This window comes from Nyctibius grandis, chromosome 4, assembly GCF_013368605.1.
Source record: "Nyctibius grandis isolate bNycGra1 chromosome 4, bNycGra1.pri, whole genome shotgun sequence".
NCBI lineage: Eukaryota > Metazoa > Chordata > Aves > Nyctibiiformes > Nyctibiidae > Nyctibius > Nyctibius grandis.
Window position 1 is genome coordinate 30,620,087 of NC_090661.1, and position 19,274 is coordinate 30,639,360.

Below are 19,274 nucleotides of genomic sequence, written 5' to 3' on the forward strand. Positions count from 1 at the left end.
GACCAGAAGGGCCACCAAGAGAGATGAGATGAATGACTGGCAGCTTTCAAGTGACCACAGGAATGTAATTACCATGTCTTGCTGCTGCTGTTTCTACTCATACCCCAGACTGGTCTGATACCCACTAGAGATAAACACACTGACACAGCAATGGCTCTGTTATGTCCTAATTGCAGCCCTGTGTTGCAGGGATCCACTAATATCCTATTTGTATGGAATGACATGAATGAGCCTTCAGTCTTCAAAGGGGCAGAACTAACAATGCAGAAAGATGCTGTGCACTACAACAATTGGGAGCACCGGGAAGTACACAACCTGTACGGATTCTACCAGGTAGAGTATCTGGAGACAGAAACAGGCAGTTATTCTCATGGAGTATGTCTAATGTGGTAATCTACACAGTAGCAGGTATTCTTTAACCTCCATCAAGGACTGAAACTCTGCTGTGCTGGATATTGCTATATTTGAAATAAACTCTGTGACTAGTCACAAGAAAATGTGACAAAATCCATGCCTTTCCACCATAACAATGTAAATTACATTGGCTGTGACTACATGATATTAATAATTTTTTCTGATCAAGTATATTCTAGTAAGTGTTGCTTTAATAATAGGTATTATTTGTGGGTGCAGATTTCTTAATTTTCCTGCCTTGGAATGGCTAAAAAGGCAGTGTAGCAAACATCCTAATTACAGAGTTTGTCTTTGTGACTTTTATATTCATGATTTTCAGCAAATGGCAACTGCCGAAGGACTCATCAGACGTTCTTCAGGAAAAGAGAGACCATTTGTCCTCACACGATCTTTCTTCGCCGGATCACAGAAGTATGGTAAGTAAGGACTAGCTGGATGCCTTCTGTGCTGCTTTGTTCTATTAAGTTTGGTGTGTAGTAGTAAAGTCTAAAGAGGACAGAAGCTATCTTAGAAATAGTGACATGGTGAGCTCATAAGAGTGCAAGTGATTAAAAAAAACAGGAGAGGCTAGCAAAGTGTGTACAAGTTAAAGGCAGAATAACAACCTGTGGCCTGTGACAAACTACTACCTGCTTTTATTGCATATTTCAGGAACATGCGTGTATAAAGAAAAAAAGGTTGCAATGAACAGCAGTTCACCAGTAGTTCATGACCATTCTTGTCTTCTTTCCTTAACTACAAGCATAAACTGAAGCATACGTCCAACTTCCCTGTGTAATGCTGAAACTGGGTGTTTCCAGGGGCAGTATGGACTGGAGACAACACGGCAGAGTGGGGTTACTTGAAAATATCCATTCCAATGCTTCTCACCATAAGCATGGCAGGGATTTCTTTCTGTGGAGGTAAGGTGTTTAGCTGGAGTTGCTTACTATGCATAAATCACTGCTGCCACCAAACTTGTATCCCATGATAGTCTTCAACACAGATGGTGGAAAGCTCAACAGTCCAGTGCATTTCCAGGCAGTTTCACAGATTAGTCTGGTTTCAGAAGCCGATAAGCTGGCTCTCACATCATTTCTCCACTAACTCTTATGTAGTGTTTGTGTCCCATCTGGAGCATTGGTCCTCAGGTGGTGTTCCATAGCATTACTGTGACAGTCCTCCGACACTGGGGAAGGCACTCGTTTAGCCTCCAAAAGCTCTCTTGAGATTTTTATTAAAAGATAACTTGTTACACCAGTTTTCCACTCTTATTTGGACAAGCAGCTACCCAACAGCAGAACTGCAAGCACACTGTGAAATGCATGGATTAATATGCAAGGAATGTTTGTTAGAGGAGAACTTAACATTTTTCAGAATAATTTCCAAAAATGTGTGTTTTTATTTGCCTGCACAATATCTAGCTGACGTGGGAGGGTTTATTGGAGATCCAGAACCAGAATTACTTGTTCGCTGGTATCAGGCTGGAGCCTACCAGCCCTTCTTCAGAGGTCATTCTAACATGGAGAGCAAACGGCGAGAACCGTGGCTTTTTGGGAAGAAGAACACCCAGATCATCAGGGAAACCATTAGAGAGCGCTACGTCCTCCTGCCATACCTATACACACTGTTCTATCGGGCACACACAGCGGCTGAACCGGTTATGAGGTAAGAGCATAAGTCAGGAGGTTTAGTGATTATTTTCAGGAAGTTACTTGGAGGAGGGAAGTTAAATTACCATCTGTTACTTTTGTGATTACTTATTTAAATATTAAAAAAGAAAAAAACACACAAAAATTACTAAATTCTATTTTCATGCATTCTTCAAGCTTTGGTGGGGTTCTCAGAGGAAAATTATATTTTGGGGATTTTTTTTCCAAATTATGCCTGCAGTACACTGATTCAATAAACACTGCACAGTCTTTAAACATGTTTTTAAAGGACTGTGAACTCCAAACTTCTTGTCATGATAAAGAACATTATGTAGTATTCCAACACACACTTAAAACAGTGCTTAATGGACTCTGAACTTGCTGACCTAAAAACATAAAGGCCATTTGCCCCTCATGAAAATATTTGGTTTTGCTGAATTGTTACTGTTATAAAAGCTTATTTCATATTGATAATTCGATCATTTATCTCTGCAGTATTTCTTATAATTTTTCTTTTAGTAGAGAATCTAATAATCTAGAACAGAAATTAAATTAGAAAATAAACATTTTTTCTGCTGCTCTCTAACCTCTGAGAAAGTGCCTCAATGGAACTGGATGCAACGATCCTTTCAGCAGGAGGTGAATGTCATTAATCTCCCTGGTATTGCTGTGTCTTTGAGGTTGCCCTAGAATTGTCCTTCTGCACTGTGTTTACCTTTTCTTATTGTTATTGCTAATACGATACATCTCCTAAGTTTTAAAAAAATAAAGGTCTTTTTTGACAAGGGTTGCGTGGTTTGAGTTTTGAAGATGATTTGCATTACAGACAGTGTGAGCATCTGTCTGCACATGCATAGGCATAGGTGCCCCGTTATATGCACTGACATAGACAGTGGCTTTCTGTCTTTCTTGAAATGAAGTTTACGTGGACATTTGTACTGCCCACAAGATTAAATAAAACTTTAATTATGTTAAATTTGCTGCAGTAGGTGCAGAATTAGAGAGGAAGCACGGTATTTTTCTCACTGAGACAAGCGAAGTGGAAAATGTGTCTCATTAGCAAGCAGGGCTGCAGTGAACGAGTGGATGCCTATGAGTGAGCAAGTGACCCGGGCTTTCTGCGTAAGGAAACCCGGACTTTGTCTCTGAATGAGCTATTATTGTCACAATCTCTCAAACTTTAAATATACAACTCCTCTTCTGTAACCAGATGATTATTGCACTACCCTTTTTTGAGAGAGACTAAAAATGAACTTCTGGTGCAGGTTTTTCAGTCGTGACCAGGAGGAGACATGCTATAAAAGCAGTAGTGAGCTGTTGAGAACAGGAAGAACTGTGCTGCAGGGACTAGCTCATCAGGTGTCAGCATTGCCGGTAGACTGTGACAGAGAGGCTCATCCGTCTCTCCTTTGAAGGAAGGTATATGTAGTGCAAGTTTGTAATGAAGAAGGCAGGAGGGAAGTAACTGAGGCTGCATGAGGCCAAACCATAGGTATATTGGAGTATCTTAACCCATATTGTACTGGGAACTCTCATCAGTGACTCAGAAGGGGCACTTCAAGGAGGAGAAGAGGACCTTGCCCTATCTTCAGTTCTTGATAGCTGTACCTTGCAAAGAGGGAGAGAAAATGGAGCCTGAAAATGCCAGGCGGCCTTGAACAGGCTGGTGGCAGAGGAGAAACTAACTGAATCCCACTATCTTTCTTTCTACAGGCCTCTCTGGATAGAGTTTCCAGGGAAAATAGAAACTTTCGGTGTAGAAAATGAGTACATGCTGGGTAAGCAGGTGTCTTGTCATTCACTGGAACTTGAGTTAAGTATTTTTGAGGTGATAGTGTCTCACATGACAAAAAGGAAACATGAAAACTCTACCCAAGACTTTTAATAATTATATTGTAACTGAATGTAGAACTTGAGACCTCTTTAAAGTACTGGGTTTTAACAGCACTTTGAAAATAGGGTCATATGAGATGCAAAAACTGAGTTCAGTCTCACTAGTCACTTTGAAAACACATGGGCGGTTTTAACCTGAAACATGGAAGTTCACTGTAGCAGCTAAGACCACAGTCTGCTTCAGAAATGACTGTAGCAAACAACTAACATCCAAAGCTGATTGCTTTTTACTCTGATATGGCTGGCTGCTAAAGTCAGTTTTCTCAGAAATTAAGCTTAAAAGATGAGTGTGTTTGTGTAAAGCACATTCAGCTTATAAGGGAAGAGACAATGGGAGGGCAATGTTGCATTTCATTATTTTTTTGTTACCTCTGGGCTCAAGAGGGCCTATTAACGGCTTTCAAATGAAGGGACATTCACTTCTCATGCAAAAGTCTGACCAAGGTAGGCAGGACACGGCAGCAAAGCTAAGTGTGGTGAAGCAGAACATTTCAGAGGACTCTGGGAGTTCATCTTGCATCACCAGTGGGCAAGGAGGGAAGAAGTTTATCAAACTGTTCAGTCTGTATACATTAATGTGTTTTTTTAGGGATAAAGAAGAACCATCCCCAGTGCAATAAGCTTAAGCAGATTTTTTTTTTTTTTTACAAAGACTTTCCTGTCTTCTACTGTTTTGGTTAGAAAAGCATATTTTTTTTGTTCAACCAAAGAGCCAACAGGCAGTCAGCTCTTATACTATGAGGGACCCAGAAGTGCCTCCAAGCTGCCCAGCTACATCCCAGTGCCATAACAGAACAAGACCCAAGCAGCCATCAGCTTCTACAGCTTCTACAAGTGCCTTTTTTTCCAGTAGAAAGTGAACCTAAGCACAGGGCGTGCCCAAGCAAGCCCCTAAAATGGCTATGGGAGGCTGACAACCCCAGAGCACACAGCTTCTGCTCCGATGAGATGCAGCCTTGAGGACCACAGCCACTTTATGTTTTTCTCCAGGAAATGCTTTGTTGGTGCATCCAGTCACAGAGCAAGAGGCGAAGGCAGTGAGTGTTCTGCTTCCAGGATCAGAGGAGGTGAGGATGAATATGAAGCTGCTCAGCCCAAAGTAGTATTTTATACAGCAACTTTCCAGCTCCTCATCTCGTCACTACTGAGCACTGCTGCTGTGTGAAGTGCTGGCTGACCATTCTGTACCACTCTGAACCTTCCTTCCATCTTGATACCTCACATGCTTGGCTCACAGTAAATTTACTTTCTTGCTTTATCAAGAGCTGCTGCACAAATCTCAGGTCTCCTATAATTTAAATCTCCCCTCAAGGCTTGCTGCTTCTCATGGAATACCAAAAAACAGCTTCACTAAATTGTCAGTTCTCCTTTTTCATGTATTCATCTTTGGGCTAAACATCTCTTTTATGTGGAAGAAAAGGGATCTTTGTAGAAAGGTCGTAAGGAAACCAGAGAGAAGCTGTGGGGAGGGAAAATTATCACAAGGAAATACAAGCCTCAGTAGCCTGGGACATGCAAAGACTGACATGTACAGAGATCAGTTCCTCTCTGAATTAGTTATTTATCCACAGGATGCACTGTGATCCACTCCTACAAAGAGCGATTGGCTGCAGCAGCTGAGAGGTGGAGGAAGGGAAAGAATTTTGGAAAAATATTTCCTAAGGGAAAGTCTGAAACTCTAGCGAGGAATGAGAGGAAAGATAGCAGCAAAGGGGAGTGTGTGAGACCATGCAGAGCCTTGTGACTCCACTAATGCACCTGAGGACGCTTAGAATTCTCAACATAAGGAGAAAAACAGACTAGGCTCTCCAAACAAGTTAAGAAAAGTATTTTTATCAAGATCTCTGTGGGGATTGACTGCCTGGCACACTTAAAGCAGGTAAACCTGCTGGCAAGTGTGGTGCATAGGAAATTTCAGATGTAGCTCTTTTTCTGTGGCCTGTTATTAGCAACTTTGTTGTTAATTTTCACTTCAATATAAATATGCTTATTCTGGAACTCAGCATTTCTAGATAAGGAAAAAAGAAAGATATTTCATTGTTTTGCATTTCCAGATGGTTTAAGACATACAAGATGTTATGCAAACTATAGAAAAGATCAGCTTGTTTTTTGTGCTTTGGGAATCAGAATTTATTCTTTCCATCCAGAAGGTCATTTGATTTAAAAAGTAAATGCTGTTTCTTGCACATCAAATATGTTGTTAGGAATAGTGACAGTAAGATTAAGCAGAAGAGTAACTGCATCTGCAGAGGGAAACAGATCTTGCCATATACGCATGCTCATTCTTTTTTCATTTTTTCCTAGATTTGGTATGATTTCAGAAAATTTAAACAGGTGGAAGATCCAGGCACTCTGAAGATCCCAGTAACACTGGAGAATGTATGTTTTTGTTTTAAAATACTCCTTCGATTTAGCAGAAAAAAAAAAAAAACAAATAGGCTTTTGTTTTGTCAACGTTCAAAATCAGAAAGGAGACTTTTCAATTTCCTTGTAGGAATGTCATCTGAAATAGCTTTTGTAGAGAAGAAAAGTCCCATCTCCTTTGTTGTTAGATGGAACACTAGTGTGTTCTGGTGGTAGAGAAAAATGAGATGATGTAAGGGTGACTTCTTCAAGCAAAGATATTTCGCTTGTACACATACAGGAAGATTACTACTATTCCCATTATTAGTTGAATATTTTTCTTTATGTACTTGTGGTAGAAGTTCATTTCTGAGCTTTGATAAGAGCAAGCTTCAGTTGTCCCTGTTCCAAGTTAAATTATATGGTCAGAGTATATGAACCTTTCTACCCTAGCTTTGTTTTTCACAGGTTCCTGTATTCCAGCGGGGGGGCACAGTGATACCTCTGAAGACCACGGCTGGAAAATCCACTGAATGGATGATAGATATTTCTTACGAACTCCGCGTGGCCCTGGACACCAAGGTACTCTGAGATGACGTTCTCTTTTCTCCATCTGACCTTTTTAGATCTTTGCTACCTGTTCCATCAGCACAATGGCATCTGCATCTTTATGCCCATGGCTCTCCTCCACTTCTCCTATTTGAGGGGCTCCCACCTCCCTCCCACTGTTCCCACAAAGTGAGACTATCTGAGTATAGCAGAGGCAGAACGTTTTTCTGACCTTTCTCAGCCCTCCTCTAGTCACTTGGAGGAAGGAGCAAGGAATGAGCAGGCCACAAAGTTCCTCTTGGACACAGAGAGAGAACTTCCCACAACTGTCTTTTCTAATAAATGAGGTGACACCTGGCACCCACGTCAATTTACAAAACCAGGATGTCCAAGTCTTCAAGCACTCTCAGAGCTGGTCTCCTTGAGCCTTCCAGGGATACAAGTTGCTAAAGAAAAATAAACACACATCCTTCACTATGAAGCATAACATATAGTGAGACATTTTTAGTTTCATTGTCCAGCACTAGAAGCTGATGTTAATTTGTACTCCATCTGGTTTGTTTCACAGGCCTGTGCAATAGGTGAGCTCTACCTAGATGATGGGCATTCATTTCAATATCTCCATAAGAAGCAGTTCCTGTATCGGAAATTCACTTTCCACAAGAACATTCTCTCTTCCAGGTAACAGTAGTTATGGACAAATTCTACAAATGTAGAAATACTAGTCTCATCTGTTGCTTAGTGAAGTCCCAGAGCATGCAGAATTTGTCATAAAACTGCAGAGGTCAACAATTTTCTGCATAAGTCTAAGGGCAGCAACACATCAAACACTGAGATGTCTCATATTGTTTCAGTCTAGTCAAATTAGAGAGTCTACAGATTTACTCAAATACAGAGAAAGTTATCAGCAAGAGTAAAGCCTATCAGAGAGACACAAGAAGATAAACTGGGAGGTTTGCAAATAGGCAACACCTGTAGCATTTCTGTTTTCTAAGATGTATTTTTCTAAGATCTTCTTCACTGAGAGGGTGGTCAGTCACTGGAACATGCTCCCCAAGGAAGTGGCCAAGGCACCCAGCCTGTCAGAGTTCAAAGAGCATCTGGACGATGCTCTTTTAGTCATATGATTTAGTTTTAGGTAGTCCTGCAAGGAGCAGGGAGTTGGACTCAATCCTTATGGGTCCCTTCCAACTTGAGATATTCTGTGATTCTATGTGGGAACCACAAACAGATACCGTAACTTGTAGTCTCCAAAAGTCATCAACAAATGCACCATATGTATCAGCATGGTAAAATATCCAAGAAAAGCACTTGAAAGGAAGCACAAGGGGACACAACCTGCAAAGGCTGAGTGAAACAACCTAAAAGCCAGAAATACCTATAGCTGCTTGTAAGGAAAGAGATGCTAAATATGTCACTATGAGACTTTTACTGTTGAGGTATGTTGCCCGTGGGGCTGTGCAGTGCATAAATGGCGATTTTACAGGCATTTCTTTGTTCCTTCAGGGTTTGAAAATATGCAGGACGTGGTCCTAAAACTACAAAATTTAATGCAGAGCAAAACTGTAGGCTAGCTTGGACAACATAGTTAAAAGCAGGCTTCAAATCTCTTTACCTGGGATAGAAAATCCAAAAAGCTTAAAAATTCAGGATGGAAAAGAAAAATGTTGCTAAAATGCTAGCAAATCTAGAAGTTGGAAAGAAGTAATTCTGAGGTGAATGATACAACATTCTGTTCACTCGGGAAAGGAAAGTTTCATTTTGATTTGAGTTTTTTTAGAGCTTTTTAATAAAAATTAAATTAGTTACAAAATGAAAGATGATTATGCCTCACATTGAAACATCTTCCTTGAAAAATGTTAAAATTAGCTTTACATTTATACTTAGGAGTTTTAACTACCATTTTGCAAAAATGCAGAACTTTTCTGGTTGTCAAAGCCATGCCTTTTTCCACAAAATATCTTCTCAAACTTTTTTTGTTCTAACTTTGTGAAATCTGCTATGCAGTGAAAAATTAGCTGATAATGGGAGAAAGTTTTACTTGTTTCAGGAGAAAGGTAAATAGAGGAAAGGAAACCAGTATAGGGAAGTTTCAGGGTGAGACTGAAGTAGTACTTTCTCTGTATGATGCTGAACTTCTACTGATGGACAGAAACTAATGTATATGAAATAATTTTCTTTTTCCAGCTGCACAGATGAAAGTGGACAATACCACACTACATGTGTGGTTGAACGGGTGATAATTCTGGGATTTGGACAGCAACCCACTTTTGTGACAGCCTGTTCCAAGGGTAATGAACTGATTTCTATTTTACTACAATTCTGTGAAATACTGTTGTTCTGCTGCCATTCACGAGAGGTGGCAAACTGACAGCTCTATAAAGGAAGTCTTACAGCATAGGAAGCATCTTTATTTAGTTTTCTTTGCTACTCTTTTGATATCAAGGACAGAATTTAGTGAAAGGAGCCAGCAGCTACTCACCACTAATATTACGTGCAGAATGGAAGAACACTTGCTTTGTAAGGCAAGAGATATATCAGTAAAAGTGGTTCAGAATTAACAAGTCAGATGATAAATTTGTCCTGCACAGAATATGACCAGAGATGGCATGTCAAATGAAGGACCATTTGCTCAGATCAGTAAGCCTGCCTAATCTAGAACAGGAAACTTGCAGACAAAATTAATTTTCTGTTCTCTTGCTTATTCAAAAGTGTCTGGAGTTCCTGACTATGTGGAGATCTCTAGAAGTTGTGAGGGATCCCATATGGATAGGCAGTAACATCTACAGAAAGGGCTTATCATTTCTGGCTGCTTCCCAAGCATGTCCCTTCACTTTGGGAATTGTGTGGACATGGACATTCTGCCTCCACCTGTCAATCTCGAGGACTTTTAGGTACTTCGAGGAAAACCTATGCTGAAATAAGGGTTTGGTTTTTTTTCAGAAAAATCCTTGAATAGTTCCATAGTTTGATGTACCATGTTTGAAAGGTCAGAAAAAAAAGAAAGTTTTTCCAATTCTGCTGTATTCTTATGTGTATACTGGGCAGATTTGACTACTATTTTTTTTTTAATCAATCCTTTCTGCCAGTGGCAGTGACAGTCTGAATTACAAACTGGAGGGAGTCATGTGTAACTGTGTTTCAGAAGGGTTCTTCTTAAATCATATAGTAAACTCTCTCATCCTGCACAGATGGAAAAGAAAGAGAAGTGGTTTTCAAATACGATATGAAGACCTCTACGCTGACACTGGAAAATTTAGCCCTGAGTGTTGATGCTGACTGGGAGATTTGCATCAACTGAAAGGAGATGCAACTTCTTCAGAGAATTCGTTGAGAGATTGAGGGGAAGTAAGTTGGGAGGACTTAAAATGTTCACTTGAATCCAATCAAATCAAAGAACATATTTCCCATCCACACCCCCAAACTAATATTTCCTACAATTTTCCTTTTAAAGCACTAATTTAAACTTGGATAGCTCTTCTGTTTGGCAAAAGTAATAGCACTAGGATTGTATCTTTGGGGAAAAAAAATAAATACTGTCTCTTCCAGGCTAGCTTCAGATAGGCATTAAGACTGACTTCTGCCCTTACTTACACTGAAAAATCATAAATTGATGGGGTGAGATTGTGGCTCGTTAGCATGGTGTTTAATGTAAGTATTTGGAAATCCCAGTATTCAGAGACTGGAATACTTGAGAAGAGCAGGTCTGGGCCAGTTTGACAAGGAGCATGAGTAGATGCCAGGCAGAGTTCTGCCTGCAAGCTGCCTTGTGAAAACAAATTTAGAAAGAGCTACCCAGTGTGATTACAGACACTTCCCCTTTCCAGTCCTTACGACAATGCAAAATTAGGCAGTCTGTACAGGAAAGTAAACAACAGGCTAGCCAAGGTTTGAGTAGGTTGTGCCAGTCAGTTGTGTAATAGTAAAAGACAGTAATGTGCAGAAGTCTCTCCGATAGCTGGCTTTGAAACTGGTATTTGGATTTTGAAAGGGCACAGGTCTACATAAGTGCAATACTGGCTTAGGTAGCAGCTAGACTCAGTGGAAACATTTTCCATGTTATTGCTCCCCTTTCTCTGCAAGTACTACTTAAAAAAAAAGTCTTTTGTTAGGAAAGAATTGATGTTTTTGGATGATTGAATGTCGTTGGTTAAAGCCAGCCCAGTGAAGCAACTCTGCTTATGGAGAGCTCTGCTTCTCCACACGTTCCGACTCTTGCCAAGGTTTGGCTTCCTTTACACATATTTTAGTAATTTCTTGATCAGTTTTTAGTATCTGGCTGAGATTTGAGCTTGGTATTTATGAAGCAAATTTTTAATTTTGATGGGATTAATTCTGCATTTAGCCATCCCGCTTCATGCATATTCTTCTATTCTCTTACAAGTCACCCTAATGTTCCCTTGCCTCCTTTTCCCACCATCTCTGCAAACAGAACTGCTATGTCCTGATGCTTTCTTCCCTTTCAAAACTACGAGACATCTTGAGTCCCACATCTCCCACATACCCTACATCCTGCCTGTTCCCACAGCCCTTTCCATATCAGCCATCTCTTTTCACAGGCTACCATTGCTCCACGGCTCAAGTTATTTGCCTTTTCCATTTGCTACACTTGTCAACTATATTATTTTAAAACCAGTTCTGCTTTGAGTCACACCTGAAAATGTCATCAGTTGAGTTTCATGGATATAAAAAGGGCAAGATTTACTTAATTTCTTTTAGCAAGATAAGGAAGTATTTTCTAAAAACATCAGTAAATTAACTCTTAGGAAACAGAGAAGGATGATCACCATTTTTGCCAACTAAAGGTAATGTAACAGTCCATTTGTACGTTGTTCCCTACTCTTCTTACTAAGTCCTCCCTGTGCTTGGTCAGTCATTCCCACCTGCTGCTGTTTGTCCTCTGCAGGGCACCTTTCTGGGAATAGCAAGTGTGAGAGCAAACTGTGACTACTCTGCTCTAGACTACCAAGTGCAGTTTGTTCCCCACCAGACCCTTAGGTTCCTCCTTTCTTATTCTGCAGAGCTGTTTGTCAGCTCCTTCTAGCAGACAGTGTGAGCCTCCACTCCAGGAACTGGCAGCCTAAATACTGCTGTGCTTAATGCAGACAAGTTAATCCAGGTAGAACAGTAGCAAATAGAGCTTTTATACATCTGTGAGAAGGGAGACAGACCCTATTTTTCTATCAGCTTCTAAGCTTTAATTGACAATTGCTTCTTATGTTTAAGCATAGCAGTGCTTCTGACAGGATATAACTATCGTCTGGAGCATTTCGACTGGTTTAACTGGTTATGTTAATGTTTAACTGGTTAATGTTTTAACTGGTATTTCTGAAGTTGGAAAGTAAGTCAAATAAAGCAACAATGAAGCAAGTTACATGCCTTACTCCCTCCAAACTTCTTTGCTGTTGAGAATTCTAAGTATTCTAAGTATTCTTCCAAGGATATCTGGTTGAAGTGAATGACTAGCTTTTATACTCTGGTCCTCAGTATGATATCTGCCCTATAGTAAGTATTCATGGGTCAAATTTTCAGTGGTATGAAGTGCCTAACTTCTGTGGATTTCTATAAGAATTAGTTGCTGAAAATCTTAGCAGTTGTGTCTTTGGATCTAAGGAAATAAATTTCAAAGAATATAATTTACATTGATATTTGTAGCAACTCACATACTTTTGCACATATTTATGCCATAAATTAAGAAATAAATTTATAGTATATCTTTACAAAAAAAAAAGCAATTGAATTCAATTAGTGAAAACAACTGGAGATACAACTTCATAAAAATTAAATAGAAAGATTATCATCCATGCAGTTCACTTTTGCTCTGTCTGAACAGGTCAGTTGTTGGGGTACTTCTGCTTGCAAGAAATTCCATCACAAAAGGTGGTTTAATTCCTAATGAACAAAGGGTTTATTTTGCTGTTTGTAGCAGACAGCACATGCATTCTTCTCTTATGGTAAATTGTGTTTCTTTAAAGACACCATTTGTCTTTTACTAACGACTGCTGTTTCTCACAAAAAAGACCTGTGTAACAAAACCATCTGTCCAGTAAAAAATAAGAACAGGAGAAGCTGTTTTTTGAACACCTATAAGCACAAAATACTCCTGAACATCTGTAAAGAGCAACATTGAGTTAGGAGTGAGAAGTGCATGTTCACCTGCCACTCCCTATGCAGGCACTAGCTGAACTGTTAGCTGTAGCAGTAGTAGCAGGTCATACCCTGACACTTGCTGACTGTGCCAAGAAAAAAAAAACCAACCAAAAAAACCCCACTGCTAATCCTTCACTTGATCCTCCCCAGCAGCCCACAAGGAGTTTGACAAATATCACACCTGTGCTACTGACATTCTTCCCGCAACAGAGCTCTGTGTACGAGACTTAATAGATGAATTTTTGTATTGAGCAAGAAGGGAGAATATAAAAGAAAGAGCACATGCACAGGCTCTAAAATGAGCATTTTTTCTGAAGCTGTGCAGTGAGAGGCCCTTGCGTCTCACTACTTGCGTTGCTCTTGAAATATCCTGGAAAGAGTTACACATGGCTCTGCCAAGCTGTCATGCAAAGTAATGTCAAATATGAGACCTGCAATTCTTGCATCTAAATGTAATGAGGAAGTCATCAATTCTGCATCTGGACAACCCACCCTGAAGCAATTGCATTCCTATGTCCACGAACACTTGAATTTGTCCTTTCTGATTGCCCTGTTGGTGCAAGAAGGCTTGCATTCCTGATAAAAAGAAAAGGGTTTAGGCCACCATTAGAGGACTGAGGATTAATACTCCTAGAGGTTAGTCAAGCTTGCCAACTATATTACCTTCTTTAGAAGTTCCCCTAGTGGAGTTTTTTTAATGAGCTGTAGAGACTGTGCGTTGTATTGTTGATTTGAAATGTGTAAACCAGGCTGAGAAAAAAAAAAATCAGTGCTTTGGAAAACACCGTAGTACTAGGGCAGAAGGTCAGCAATGTGTACATGAGCCAGAGTCCAGAGACTAGTGTCATTAGTCAGAAATAACACTGATGTCATCATGTGATTTAAGGCTTCCCAATCAAAGAAAAATCAAGGTGTTAGGGGGCTTTTCTTGACATGTAAACAATATCACCTTTTAAAGAACTGGGTTATAGAGAAGAGCAACACGTGTTTAGATTTTCTTTCACGGAGACTGTGAGTTTATCCCTTATCCCACTGTTGTGTGACAAAATAAATGTACAAAGTCAGATGTCTCCTCTAACATTGATATATCCTAACACAAACAGAATGACCCAGTTTCCACACTGGGCCCCTTATAAGCTTTTCTGCCCCTATATGAAAAGGTACCTTTTACATAGGAGGCAGCTGTCACCAGGTGAATCTTAGTGCTGTTGAGCTGCTCTCTAGAGGAGACAAACCCAGCTGGCAGGTATTGGCCTGACCTCAGTAGCATCAAATAATTACCTTTTTCACCATTAGGAGCATGTCTTCAGATAATCCTCTTTACTAGTAAAAATCTCTCTATATCTTTTCTGCAGCAAAGGCTAGAAACAACAAGCTGAGTACAACAGTTCCTTCAGGAGTGTCAGGACTAGTTTATTGGCTGGCAGTACTTCATAAGTACGTTCCCAGACCAGCAGGAATTTAGCTTCCAGTTTCACTGTTCTCACTACTTAAGGAAAAGATGAGCTGCTTGCACCAGGAGTCAGCCTGCACACGGAGCTGGTCCCAGGAACATGCCTGGCCTCTGCACAAGCTGCGCAGAAGACTGACACCATCTCACTAACCCCCTCCCTCTCACTTTCCCTCGCTCTCACTCTTTGCCTATAGTTATTTTTAGATTTCACGGGTTAAAGCTTCTCCCTTCGGGTCACTTATACGCATAGGGCAGGCACGCACACATGCTGTGGATACTACAACTCAGGCACAGGAGTTAGCCGACAGATGATCTTGTTCCACATCAGGAATAAATTACGATTTCTTATGACAAAATACTGCCTTTTGAGAGGATGCACAATGTGCTCAACCACATGGAATTTTGTGGCTTGCAAATTTGACTAGGAGATTTTCAACGGATAGAAAAAGCGGTTTGCACAGCAACTTCTGCTTTTCTCGAATTTCCTTCAGTTTGCAAGATCTCGCTTTCTTTCAACATTTGCTTTAAGCCTGATTCCTATGCCGTCCGCCATAAATGCAGCGGTGGCTCAGCAGACAGCTGCTGGGTCAGGTCCCAGCGCTACTATTAGCACTACAACTGAGGGTGCGGGTGGGGGCACAGGGGGGATTTATTCTGCCATTATAAGTCGCAACCAGCCCATTATCAAAGTAAAGGAGAAGACCTATGAAGAACTTCACAAGAAGTGCCTGGAGAAAAACATTCTCTATGAAGATCCTGATTTCCCACCAAATGAGTCCTCCCTCTTCTATAGCCAGAAAATCCCCATCAAGTTTGAATGGAAAAGACCACGTGTAAGTAACATGTTTGCTGAGTGCCTTTTACGTAAAATTGAAGTATTCACCCTAGGCTTACATTATGGCAGAAAGTGTGTGTCGGGGGGGCAGCGGGAGGAAGAAGCTGGAAATGTATTTCCTTAGAGCTCTCCTGGAAGATAACTAGCTAGCACTGTTGAAGCTCAGAGAGTGTGTATATAATGACTAAAATACAATAACCCAAAATGAAACAAAAAAAGTGGTAGAATGAAATATGTAGAAAAAGAAATATGGAGTTTAATTTTCTTCTTGTGTGATTTGCTAGGGATTTTCTTGTCTGAAACTAACAAAGAAAAATTCTCCTCATTCTGCAACAATTTACTGGGTTTGCTGGGGCTTAATTTTTAAACACTACCTTATTTCACTTACAACTTTACTTTAGTATTCTGCTGGTTTCCCAATCCGTGAAAATAAAAGCACAGGTTATGGTCTGAAACATGCTTTTACTCAGTTGGTTGTTCCCGACATTGCTTAGCCAACTTGCAAAGCTTGTTTAGCATATTATCCACTTACTATGAACTTGGGTGCTGTAGTCTCTATGAGGACCCACTCCTGCCTACTAATCCCATTTATTTTTCCTATCTTGTGGGAATTCCCCAGCCAGCCCTCCTCTTCTTTCCCACCCTGAGTCTCTCTCACAGGCAGAGAGGACTAATTCCCAATTGATTCCCCGTCCTGCAGCAGGAGGAGTTCTCCTCTTTCCCTGTCATTCCTGCTGGGTGGCTGCTCCCCTCCAGCGAGGCAGCCCCCGGGATGCTGCCTCGGCCCCTGCCGTCCTGTCCAGCAGCGAGGACGTGGTTCTGAGGAGCTTCCCCAGCTCCCTCTCTCTGACAGCTTTTGGCCGCCTCTTCTAGATTTGCCATACTTCCCCAACATCCAAATCTGTGCTTCAGTGGCAAAGTCAGTAGTGATAGATAAAACTAACCACAGGAATGTAACTAAATATCAGAAGACGAGGAGCTCTTGCAGGTGGCTGTTACAGATGCAGAGGAAGGCCATGTGCCGCTGTCGTAACAACATGAGCAACGTGGGGGGAGCAACATGACCCCCCTCCCATCTGCCATGCGTGTTTCTACAGAGAGGAAAATGATATTGCAGTACAGCAGATGAGTGCCAGCACCCTGGGGCAGACAGACTGCTAGTGTGCATATGAGAAAACATCAAAACATTAAAAAAAGCACAATGTGATATCATACTTGTCTAATATAACTGAGCATGCACAGATCAAGCCTTTGGTTTTCACAGAATCACAGAATCAACCACGTTGGAAGAGACCTCAGGGATCATCGAGTCCAACCGTTGCCCTGACACCACCATGTCAAATAGACCATGGCGCTAAGTGCCATGTCCAGTCTTTTCTTAAACGCATCCAGAGATGGAGACTCCACCACCTCCCTGGGCAGCCCATTCCAATGTCTAATAACCCTTTCTGAAAAGAAATTCTTCCTAATGTCCAACCTGAACCTCCCCTGGCGAAGCTTGAGGCTATGGCCTCTTGTCCTATCGCTAGTTGCCTGGGAGAAGAGGCCGACTCCCACTTCACTACAACCTCCCTTCAGGTAGTTGTAGACTGCAATAAGGTCACCTCTGAGCCTCCTCTTCTCCAGACTAAACAACCCCAGCTCCCTCAGCCGTTCCTCGTAGGTCAGACCCTCCAGACCCTTCACCAGCTTGGTCGCCCTCCTCTGGACTCGCTCCAACACCTCAACATCTTTCTTGAAGTGCGGGGCCCAGAAGCGGACACAGTATTCAAGGTGCGGCCTCACCAGTGCCGAGTACAGAGGGACGATCACTTCCCTAGACCAGCTGTCTACAGTATTCCTAATAGAGGCCAGGATGCCATTGGCCTTCTTGGCCACCTGGGCACACTGCTGGCTCATGTTTAGCCGGCTGTCGATCAGCACCCCCAGGTCTCTTTCCGCCGGGCTGCTTTCTAGCCACTCTTCCCCCAGCCTGTAGCGCTGCATGGGGTTGTTGTGGCCGAAGTGCAAGACCCGGCACTTGTTCTTGTTGAACCTCATGCCGTTGGTCTCTGCCCATCTATCTAACCTGTCCAGATCCCTCTGTAGGGCCTCCCTACCCTCCAGCAGATCGACACTCCCACCCAGCTTGGTGTCATCTGCAAATTTGCTGAGCGTGCACTCAATCCCTACGTCTAGATCATCTATAAAGATATTGAACAGCACCGGCCCCAGAACTGAGCCCTGGGGAACACCACTAGTGACTGGCCGCCAGTTGGACTTTGCCCCATTCACCACCACTCTCTGGGCTCAGCCATCCAGCCAGTTTTTAACCCATTTAAGAGTCCACCCATCCAAGCCCCGGGCAGCCAGTTTGTCTAGGAGGATGCTGTGGGAGACAGTGTCGAATGCCTTACTGAAGTCTAGATAGACTACATCCACAGCCCTGCCCTCATCTACTAAGCGGGTCACTTGGTCATAGAAGGAGACCAGGTTGGTCAAGCAGGACCTGCCTTTCATGAATCCATGTTGGCTGGCCCTGATGCCCCCATTGTCCTGCATGTGCCATGTAATGACACTCAGGATGATCTGTTCCATCACCTTGCCTGGCACGAAGGTTCAGACTTCAGGGTCTTTATCTCGAAGATATTTCTTTCAGACACTCATTAACAAAAAAGTTTGGAAACTATACTTATTATTAATGTAGCAACAACATTCCGGGGACTGTGTAAGACTCAAAATACAACCTAAACATCAAAACCAAAGCTATCTGTGCTCTTTTGACACAAGTGTTCAGTGACCTGATGTATCTGTGGTACCAGCTGCAGGTAGAGCAGAGGCAGGAGACCCAGGAGCTGCAGCCTGCGCCTGCTGAGTACTGGCCTGCTGTGGGATCATGGATCCAGTCGGTCCTGACCCCAGTATGGACAGCTGTCCGGCTGGGGGGACACTGTGCCTCATTTGTAGAGAGGCCTGTGCCTTCTGTTGCAGAAAAACAAACCCTGCAATTCAGGTCATTGCTGTACCCAGCAAGTCCCCAAAGAGGAAAGACTCACATATAACACTTTCTCCTTTTATAATGTGTCCCCTACCTCGTCATCCACACCACAACTGCGGAGTGAGACTTCTCTTGGGCGCTGATGCAAAAGACCTGTATTTATTGGTGCTGATCTTGGATTGATCCAGGAGTTTGCTTCACTGGACTTTGAAACTGTAGGTTATATAGCACCGGTAGGAGGACTTGTCTGACAATATTATATACATGAATAGCCACAATAGACACGTTAACAGAACATCATAACGTCAAATGAATATAAAGTAGTAATACTGTGCTAAAGAGTATTTTGCTAAGAGATTAAAGCGATCATTGAAGCACCAAATGTAAAGATTCAAATGCATAGGCCATATTTTGTTATAGTCTCTAAAGATATGGACAACTTTTATTCTTATTAAATTGCAATGTCTTTTTTTTTTTGGAAAAGAAAGCGACTGGCTTATAAACTGTTGTCTTATAAAGTGGTAATTTTTCATCACTTTGAAATTCAGATCAAACTTGAATTGAATCAGACTTGATAAAATATTCTAAAAGAAAACAAAATACTAGACAGTTCATAAGTCCTGAGAGAATATCCTAACACTGGCTTCACTTTAGATACTTTCCCTGATTTCTATAGTATATTGTGTATGCCACATACCCCCAGAAGTAGCAAATAAACAAGTGATCAGTGTGCTCTAAGATCTCATTCAAAACAGAGAGCTGGGAAATAGGAAACCTGTTCCTGACTGCCTCTGGCTTTCCGAGTCACCTTAGTCATGACCACCTAACCAATTTGTAAGCTCCCTCCCACCACATGAGATCAATGTATGAGAATATAATATACAGGAAAGATTAATGCTGGTCTTAAACGAGGATTATTTGCAATGACATGAACCATGTGGGATTGTTGAGTTCAAGTTTTCCCAGAAGCTCCAAGTATTATTTGAGGAATCACAAAGTTAATCTAAAGGGCACATGTTTGCCAGTTAC

At 41.6% G+C, this 19,274-nt stretch overlaps 2 protein-coding genes across 4 annotated transcripts in view; both read left to right on the top strand.

Annotated features, from left to right (window-relative positions):
* GANC (glucosidase alpha, neutral C) overlaps window positions 1-12,470 on the top strand; it is a 28,015-nt gene extending 15,545 nt beyond the window's left edge. For all 3 annotated transcript variants that reach the window (XM_068399058.1, XM_068399059.1, XM_068399060.1), the window contains 11 exons: window positions 190-333; window positions 734-830; window positions 1,215-1,316; window positions 1,818-2,061; window positions 3,759-3,823; window positions 4,929-5,005; window positions 6,243-6,317; window positions 6,750-6,863; window positions 7,399-7,511; window positions 9,018-9,121; window positions 10,022-12,470. In XM_068399058.1, the coding sequence (XP_068255159.1) occupies window positions 190-333; window positions 734-830; window positions 1,215-1,316; window positions 1,818-2,061; window positions 3,759-3,823; window positions 4,929-5,005; window positions 6,243-6,317; window positions 6,750-6,863; window positions 7,399-7,511; window positions 9,018-9,121; window positions 10,022-10,131 (1,245 nt within the window). In that variant the 3' untranslated portion in view covers window positions 10,132-12,470. The remainder of the gene's footprint in view (window positions 1-189; window positions 334-733; window positions 831-1,214; window positions 1,317-1,817; window positions 2,062-3,758; window positions 3,824-4,928; window positions 5,006-6,242; window positions 6,318-6,749; window positions 6,864-7,398; window positions 7,512-9,017; window positions 9,122-10,021) is intronic.
* Window positions 12,471-14,525: 2,055 nt separating this feature from the next.
* The window catches only part of CAPN3 (calpain 3), a 35,950-nt gene continuing 31,201 nt past the window's right edge, over window positions 14,526-19,274 (top strand). Inside the window, exon 1 of the mRNA XM_068400054.1 lies at window positions 14,526-15,266. Coding sequence (XP_068256155.1) covers window positions 14,973-15,266 — 294 coding nt within the window. The 5' untranslated portion in view covers window positions 14,526-14,972. The remainder of the gene's footprint in view (window positions 15,267-19,274) is intronic.